The sequence below is a fragment of the Buceros rhinoceros genome, unplaced genomic scaffold, assembly GCF_000710305.1.
Source record: "Buceros rhinoceros silvestris isolate BGI_N320 unplaced genomic scaffold, ASM71030v1 scaffold19387, whole genome shotgun sequence".
Classification (NCBI taxonomy): domain Eukaryota; kingdom Metazoa; phylum Chordata; class Aves; order Bucerotiformes; family Bucerotidae; genus Buceros; species Buceros rhinoceros.
The window spans coordinates 1015-10356 of NW_010422087.1; the positions used below are offsets into that span (position 1 = coordinate 1015).

At 38.7% G+C, this 9342-nt stretch overlaps 1 protein-coding gene across 1 annotated transcript in view; it reads left to right on the forward strand.

The window, feature by feature from the left end:
* The first annotated feature begins 920 nt into the window (after positions 1-920).
* The window catches only part of PTPRZ1 (protein tyrosine phosphatase, receptor-type, Z polypeptide 1), a 62910-nt gene continuing 54488 nt past the window's right edge, over positions 921-9342 (forward strand). The window contains exons 1-6 of the mRNA XM_010139929.1: positions 921-1113; positions 1734-1913; positions 3784-3935; positions 5405-5500; positions 5759-5825; positions 8826-8983. Coding sequence (XP_010138231.1) covers positions 921-1113; positions 1734-1913; positions 3784-3935; positions 5405-5500; positions 5759-5825; positions 8826-8983 — 846 coding nt within the window. The remainder of the gene's footprint in view (positions 1114-1733; positions 1914-3783; positions 3936-5404; positions 5501-5758; positions 5826-8825; positions 8984-9342) is intronic.

The following is a 9342-nucleotide window of genomic DNA, read 5'->3' on the forward strand; positions in this document are numbered from 1 at the left end:
TTTTGATTAACTTGGGCTCAGAATTAAGGAAATTAAGGGAAATTATTGGGAGAGAAGATGAGGTTATTGCATTCTTTTCCTAGGTAATAAACTGCAACGGACAGCTAATGTCCAGGGGAAATGTGACTTGAGACAAAGCTGGAAGCTTGTGCCATTCCTAAGGGGACCACTGCCTGGTCTATAGAAGACTCTCATCCCCACCTGCAGGATATTCAGATTCATAACCCTGTGGCTTGAACTCGTTTTGGTTTGCTTGGCTGTTGTGCCTAACAGTTTCTTCTGTTGCTGTTTACAAGAATTAAATGGGTTTGTGCCCTCTGACCTGCAGTACGTCTAAGGTGGCACGGTGATATTGGTAGCTTGATTGACTTGATACTTCCTAAATAATTTAGCTCAGGTTTGTTTCTAGGTAGCTAGCTATCCAGATGAGCATCTTATATTACTGCCTATTGTCATGGTTACAGGACTGGCTGCATCTCTTCTCTCCTCTCTGAGTTATCTGAGTGCAACATGGGGGCTGTCCTTGCCTGGGGTATGATACAGCTATTCTTCTGCTGACAGACTTGAATGTAGCACATCAGCCTGTAAGTGAGCATTGGCTCATTTCAACACATCTAATAGAATTCAAATGTGTGCATCGGATGCACTAACATTAGCTCTGAACTACTAGTAAGTGGGAAGCAATTGCATTTTCTTAGGTCTGTGCCGTCAACTCTCGGTTTTAATTAGCCGTTTGAAGTGTTACCAGAATTCCCTGTCAGGAAAAAATATTTATGTGTATGCAAACGCATAAACATACAGAAAATATTGGATTATTTATATTGCTGTATTATATAAACAAAAGATTCTCAAAGCAGCTGCTAACCCTTCATACTGGTCTGTAGAATACTTGAGTGTTTCCCAAGTCTTTGGTGAAGAACATGTCCGAACTGGCTACACTGAAATGCCCTGTGCCCTGGAGAAGGTGCCCTGTGGCAGCACAGGAGCTCCTGGCTGCTCTTGTCCAGAAGCTGCAAAGGGAGATGGCTGGAGTGTGGGTACATGGCCCTGCATGGGCAAAGCCGGGTCATACAGCCAGGCTCTCCAGCCAGGGCATCACAGACCTTTTTCCGGGTATCACACAAAATCACAGAATGATATGGTTGGAAGAGACCAGCCTTTCACCTTGCACTGCTAGGGTCCCTAAAGCATGTCTCTCATGGGACTTTACCTTTTTCCCTCTGTGTAATGATTTTTTAAAAGATGCTACTGCTATTATTTATTGTAAAATCTTAAAGTGGATTGCTGACTGCATTGGGCAGAAGGGATGGTAATGACATTTGTAGTATTAAAAGAGTTATTTGGAAAGGAGGGTTTTGCAGTAATTCCCAAGTTTTTTTGAATGCAAATTTCTTTCACTTTTGTTTTCCTCCTGTTTTTGAAAGGTTTGTTTTCTCCCTTTTATTTGTTTATTATTTCTGTATGTTGTTTGTGAGGGGGGTTTTGATGTTTTCCACTTTCCCTAGAGATTCACAAGGATATATCTGAAGTCCAAAATGGTCAAAAATTGACTTAACTGGTGAAGGTAGGATGCAATAGTAGGTGTGCGAAGTATTGCTACAGATGAGGCCTAAAAGAAGGGCAGGTGCTCTGGTCACAGGTTGCAAACTGTGTTTTTACTTTCCCACATTAAAAAATACTTTGATACCACTTCAGGTTTTAAGTCTATTTACCCCGAATGTTTTGATTTCTAGGAACTTTGAACCAAAAGAACTGGGGAAAGAAATATTCAGCCTGTAATGGTGCCAAACAATCTCCTATTAATATAGATGAAGATCTTACCCAGGTAAATGTGAATCTGAAGAAACTTAAATTCCATGGATGGGAAAAGGAAACTTTGGAAGATACTTTCATTCGCAACACTGGCAAAACAGGTAAAAATCTGATTCCACTTTTGGAATTAAATGAGGTCAGAAAAGTGATATAGGACAGGCAATCAATTAAGGACTTTTAATGAAACATCTTCATGTGACTTTTTCGTAGTTTGTGCATTCTGAATAATAAAAAAAAAGAGCTGATGACAATAGCCAAATGTAATAGAGAAAGCACTAAAACACAAATGAGAATTATGTGCACAGGCAGATGGAGTCAAAGCAATCACACCGTTACTACCATCCCATCATGAGCACTTCATTGAAGCTAAACAATAATTTAGCATTTACTATGAAATAATGATAAATATTACCATATATCTGGAATCTGTAATGAGTATACAAAAATAATTTTTTGGTTTTTTAAGTATGAATACAATACCTGCTCATCTGGAAGCACTTTATGGATAAGTTGTGGTCTCAAAAACTCAGGATGGGATTCATCTCACCAACACATAGATGCCTATAATGTGGACACTTGCGTCTGAATTACTCACTTAGACTTCTTCCTACAGTCAAAGAAGAGAAATAGATGCTTTTATGGTCCCATTTGTCTTACCTATCTTAGAAATGTATTTTAGAAAGAAGTGATTAATGCCTCCAAGTGTCTGTTTCTCCCAGCTATAAAAGAAGCTTATGGTGGCATTTGCATTGTCTGACAAATGTTTTTGCAACTAACTTTGCTGTATAAATCCAGGATAGCAATAACTAAAAGCTGCTTGTTGGAAGTACTGTTTCTTGTTTCAGGCACAGGTATGGAGGAAGGAATCTCTTAACAACTGGTTTTGACCTTCTACCAGTTCCAGTGGGACCCCTAGACTAGCCATTTTATTTCATTCTATTTTACTTTTATGTTATTTCATTTAATTTCATTTTAGTGTCATTGTTCCTAATTTCTGCTTTTGACCCCATCAAGTACTTCCTGCATACTACTCCACGAAGCATGTACTTCCCTCTAGCCCTAGTGGATGAGATAAACAGTGCATTTGTCTTCTCAAGAAATCTGAGGAGATTCTTTAAAGTCCATTAAAGTGAACTGAGCTCTTTCTCATCTGCAGCAATTCAGATAGTATAAAAGGAACTGCTAAGCTCTGCAGTTAAAAGAGTTTTCAAGGTCTTGTGGAAAGCAGTGTAATGAAAACAAACTCCATTAGTGCTGTTTAAGCAAAAGATCAAACAATTCACTATCACTGGAAGTGGGAAAGGCAAATGTGGGGCTCGGTCTATTCCAGCCTGTTCATTCCCTCCAGAGGACAAATTTGGCTCAGTCCGATTTACAGTCTGTGTACAGTTATGTCCAGCTGAAGACATGTCATCACCTTCTCCCATGAGGGATTGCTCTACAGCTAAGGGGTCTCACAGACAGGACAGTTCTCCTAGGAACTGGCTAAACTTTTCTTTTCATGTGTTGCCTCGTTATTTGTATCTAGAATTATGATAATGATAAGGCGGGGGGGACGGGGTGTATTTTCCTTTTTGTTAAAAACACAAGCCCTTCCTTTCAGGAAGCTATTTATTTCAGGGATTTCTTTTCTTAGATGGTCAGATTGGTGGCTAAGGCAGTTTTCTGAGCTTTTAAGCATAGTTCTGTTGCTAGTTTCAGACAACAGGAGGCCAATATAATAGTGCACTTTGCTAGATGACTGTGTTATGAATTGCATTATGAAATGGAACATATTTCTCCTTGCTAATAGTGAACTACCACACTTCTTACTTTTTTAAAATAACCAATTTCCTGTTGAATTGCTTGTAGGGAGAAAAGTGTATCATATTTACCTTTCAGCACCTAATACTGAAATATGAGAGTCGTAGATTCCTTGTCTGGCTTTTGTATTGACACTATTTTTTTTCCCCTCTCTCTCGCTTTGTTCAGTGGAAATTAACCTGACAAATGATTATTATGTAAGTGGAGGTGGCTTAGACACTGTATTCAAAGCAAGCAAGATCACTTTTCACTGGGGAAAATGCAATGTGTCGGCAGAAGGATCAGAACATAGTTTAGAAGGACAAAAATTTCCTCTTGAGGTAAAGTACAAAAGAGATTTTGATAATTTTTCATTCTGCAAAACACAATACAGTTTACTAAATACTTTTTTTTATCAGTTGATTATTAAGTCTATTTGCAAATATAATCATTCCCTTAAATCCAAATTAATACTATTTAAATTATGCATTTGAGAAGAGCAACACAAAACATTGTTCTGTGGCATGTTGAGGATGTCTGAACCGTGCATTTTCACACACAGCTTCTAATATGACATTAGGAGTCAGTCCTACTAATTTGGCAAAGCTCAAGCTCACACTAACAGTTAAGGTCCTAAGAGTTTGGCCCATCATATTCCACAGCATTTGGTTGTTTAAAATGTAAATGAACTTTTCAAAGCTGGGTCTTTGCTGAGAGCCTGTGGATGCTGCTGGGTCTTACCAAGACAAAGAGCAGCCTTTGTCTCTGGGCTGGAAAGAGAGCTGGCCGTGGCATGCCAGGAGCCACCATGTGAGAGCTGGTCCTGGGTGCAGCCATGTCAGCCAGGTCAGTGAAAACCTGGCTGGTTTGGCAGAATAGCTTGCAACAGCATGGGAGTTGTGCATAGGGGAGGAGCAACTCTCACTGAGAACCACAAGGGAACTCTGCAGACCAAGCTTTAAAGCCTCAACATGGCGTTGTGATCATTTTCCAGCTAAAAAGACATGGTTGTGGCAGTCAACTGTTCTGCTCCTCATTCAAGCACTGTGGACTTTGGTGTCAGAGCAAAGCAAAAGAGCCAAGGTTGTCCTGTATTCAGTGGAGGGCGATGAGCCAGGGGCTTTCCCTGAGCAGTGTCATTTCCTTTACCTCATTAGCCATTTAAAAATTCCCACTCATACTCCACCTGTCTTGCTAAGGCATCGAAGAGTATATTATCCTCCATCATCATCACATGAAAAGGTAGTAGGTGCAAGACACTCCTCAATTCATGATGGTGACCTGGCACTGGAGGGGTTTCCCCAACTGCATCTAGAGAAAGAGAGGGAGTGGTGCAACAAATCCAATGCCATGAGAGCAGTCAAATGTGTGCACAAAATACCTGGTGTTCTTTTATTAGCAATGCTTCTCTACACTTACCGCAAGGCAGATGCAGTAGGGACATCCTGCCTTACTACTGATGTTCTACCACCAATTTCAAGATTGGTCTCACCTGAGTACTCCAGGTTAGATGTCCAGTATCAGCAAGTTACCTCGGCTTACTGTATTATCCGCGGAGAATGTTGTGCTCCTTGAAAGGATAACTCCTCCATACTTAGTGGTTTTCCAGGAGAGGTCATTTTAAGGTAGCTGACAGCTGATGAATCCCATTCTCTCTCTTCAGATAATGCATGTGACATAAATAAAAAATCCATATATTTGTAAGTAAATTTATTGCTTGGACTTTTTTTCTCTAAATAAGAATATAAATAACTGCATTGATTCATCAATTTTTGATATATATAACATTTAAATATATTTTTGTTTGCAGATGCAAATCTACTGCTATGATGCAGATCAGTTTACGAATTTCGAAGAGGCAATTAAAGGGAATGGAAAGTTAAGAGCTTTATCAATTTTGTTTGAGGTAAACAAAATATATCTTTGTGTCATTAAACAAGCTTTGAAACATGGCAGATATTCAAACTGAATTTAACTGGTTCCAGTGTGTGATCACTGAGATGAAAATTCTCATATATCTTTCTAATTTATTCTTATAGAAAAGCAAATGGGCAGAATTCATATGCTCTGCTTTAAGTCCTCTATAATTTTGGTGGTAAACTGCAACTTCAATTTTTTTTCATGAAGCCAGCATTTTTTAAAAAATGCAATTTCTTTTTAACAGATTGGACTGGAAGACAATCCGGATTATAATCCAATCATTAATGGAGTAGATAGTGTTAGCCGTTTCGGTAAGTCTGCCTCCATGTTTTACTGATTACTGATTAGATTAAATTCCATTTTGGTGTAATTAGGAAACCTTAAAGACTTTGGGGAGCACACTTCTCTGTGCGACTGAAGTCACTTGGTTTGTTCAGCTTGGAGAAGAGAAGGCAGAAGGGTGACCTCATCACAGTCTACAGCTTCCTCAAGGGTGGCAGTGGAGGGGCAGGTGCTGATCTCTCTATGGTGAGGAGAGGGCATGAGAAAATGAAATGAAGCTGTGTCAGAGGAAGTTCAAATTGTACGTTAGGAAAGGGGTCTTCACTGAGAAGGTGGTCAATCACTGGGACAGCTCCCCAGAGAAATGGTCAAGGCACCAAGCCTCTCAGAGTTCAAGGAGAATCTGGACAATGCTCGTAGTCATATAGTTTAGTTTTAGGTAGACCTGTGAGAAGCAGAGAGGTAGACTCAAAAGTCCTTGTGGGTCCCTTGCAACTTGAGATATTTTATGATTCTATGATTTATTTACCCCAAGTCTGAATATCTGTAACAACAGTGGTAAGTGTAAAGGAATAAATATAATTATCATGAAGAATTTGCAACTCTTTAGATGCTAAATCAAGAGAAATACCTTATTTGTTCTGTGAGTTTTCTTAATCATACATTTGTGGATTTTTATATGTGGTTGGAAGCCAAATAACCCTATTGCAGCTATCCAAGATGTGTCTTACAAGCATGAGACCTCCTGTGTAAATCTGAAGTAATCCAATTACATTATATTTGTGTAAGTATTATTCAAACCAAGTGTTGATACTATGGTGTTTTACAATTCCTTGTGGGTTTTTTTATTAGAGCACATGCACTTCAGGGTGGTGCCTGAAGAGATCTGACCTCTGTTTCTAACTCAGTTTGGCGATAGCTCTGCAAAAGAATGAATATGAATGAGCGCTGCTTGAACAGGAGTGATCTCATGGCCATGACCTTAAGTAAATGGCTAAATTTGTCTCAGTTTTCCTGTATGTAATGATAATTGTTCTTCATAAAGCCCCTTAAGATCAATAGAGTGAAAGTGTAAAAAGCCATTAGTCCACTATTTTAAAAGCTTTCAAAAGTATGACACTAAAACCACAATTGTTTTTCTCTAGAAAACAAACAGCATGCAACAAATATAAAAGAGAGCAACTTCCATAAATTTCAAAGACAGAGGAGGGGGAAATATAAAGCAGTTAACATTCATTATTTTTGTGTACCATCTTCTGTGAAACACAAAGGAAAACGAGTCATACATCAAGGCAGACACTGTCCTACAGCCTTAAAACTATCAGCAGCAAGATTCAAGTTACAGCCACTACATGGCACTTCAACAATGAGGAGAATATAATTTTCTTGAATAAAATGCAAATGAGATCTGAAAATTCAGGTCATGACTAAATCAAGTTGTTCCTCCTGAAGAAAAGTGAATAGCACATGATCTGCCCTTGTCTGCGATGTACATGATCTGTCCTTATCAGTCGTGTCTGTGTTGTGCTTATTTGAAACCCAGTTGCTGAGTTCTCAAGCTTTGCAGAGGAGCAGTCCTGGTCCTTCCAGACAAACTCTCTGTTTCTCATCATTCTTTGTAGGTTTTTGATTTTAGAATATAGGCTGTCAATCACATTAAAGGGCATTTTAAAACCCAAACTTGCAAAGTTACAGGGTTCTTACTATAAATGAGAAGTTTCATGTCCCTAAGCATCTATATAAAATGCGTTGGTCATGTATTTTTATTGAAGGAAGAAGACATGTACCAGACAGCAATGGTAGCTTCTGTCTGAAGGTTGATTAACATGTCGACAGGAGAAAAAGGATGGGCTTTGCTCGACACTGCTAGATGTATTCCGCTTTCATGATACATGGATAAGAGAGAGGGGAGGAGCCAGCTCTTAAACCTTAACTCAGTGGAACAGTCACTGTACAGAAGAAAAGCATCAATTTGTAGTAAACCGTTAATGTCTTTTGCTGCTCTCACCAAATTTGTAAGGAATTATGAAGACAAAGACAGGTCAGAAATCCATACAGGACTTAAGAAGTAACATATCTGTAAAAACACAAGTTGAGGCACAGATTGAAAATTTATTAGGTGTTCATAAGTGAATACTTATCAAATAGGGAGAAATTTAAAATCGGTAACTTTAGACTGAAATAAGGTATGTAAGGACCTACATTATTCCAAGGTGTAAAACCCAAATATTGTTATAAAAATCTGCCTTGAGGAAGTTGACACCATTTCTGCCGATTTTTGTTGCTGGACCCTGCTGCCTTCCCAGCACGGACTTAACTTTTTGTGGACGGACTCCCAGCAATTCCTCATGCATGCTCCCAGCTGACAAGGTAAACTGCTGACCTGAAAGGTGTGATGTTGTTTTCACAGGGCAGAATGTTCATACCCTCCTGGAGGTGGTCTTTGCATCCTTCTCTGCTTTGTGTAAAGCTATTCCAGTATTTTTCTTGTATTAGCACCATTTTAAAAATCTGTGTTCCACAGAAATTCTGCTTCTGACATCATGAGTAATATAACTCTCAAGTCTAATATGGCAACAGTTCCCCAATCAGTGATTTTCAGCGGGTTAAGATCCTTCTCCTCCCCAAATTGGGGGAGATTTTGAAGCCATGTCATGAGACCAAAACCTGAGATTTAATGTATTTTTTCTTTGAAGTTCACAAATGAGACAAAGATTTGGCATGTTGGACATTCACGAGTAAACTTGCAGGTGAACAAATTCTCGTGAACCAATGTACTGATTACTTTATTACTGGGAGTAATTCATTACACCTTCCCAAATAAGCAAAGTTGTTATTGAACAATACTTAGTCAAAATAAGTAGAAAAGGCTTAGCAATTTATTTCTATGCAAAGTCTCTCTGGAGGTCAAATTTTGAATACCCTCAAAATTAGCATGTAATGGTAACTGGTTTGGAGACTGTGATTTCTATTTATTCATTGCTTCTGATGTATTTTAACTACCTGACTCTGATTTTTTTTTTTTCCAGGAAAACAATCTGCCTTAGAACCATTTATTTTGCTGAACCTTTTGCCGAATGCAACAGACAAATATTACACTTACAATGGATCTTTATCAACTCCTCCCTGCTCTGAAACGGTTGAATGGATTGTGTTTAAAGATACGATTAGTATTTCTGAAGACCAGGTAATTTGTTCAATGTACATAATTGTGCATAAAGTGTACATAATGTATATTTGCACATAATACCAAAGAAAAGCTGTTGCCTTGTATACGGTAGAAGTTTATGGCATTCATTGCCAGCCCCACAACCTGGCTTTTCTTTTATCCAATTTTAATTTTATTATGCAGCCATTAAATTAGAAAGAATATATATTACTTGACTATGTTCATTTTCCCCTTCTTTAGTTCATGACTCGATTCTGGGTAATTTCTTGCCTTAGAGGGAAGTAAGAACACATTTTCTCACTCTGCAGGCTGGCTGGGCTTCTAGTCCAGATAAAGAGGACCGGAAGACACTCTTTAGGGCTTCCCCCAGGTAAACA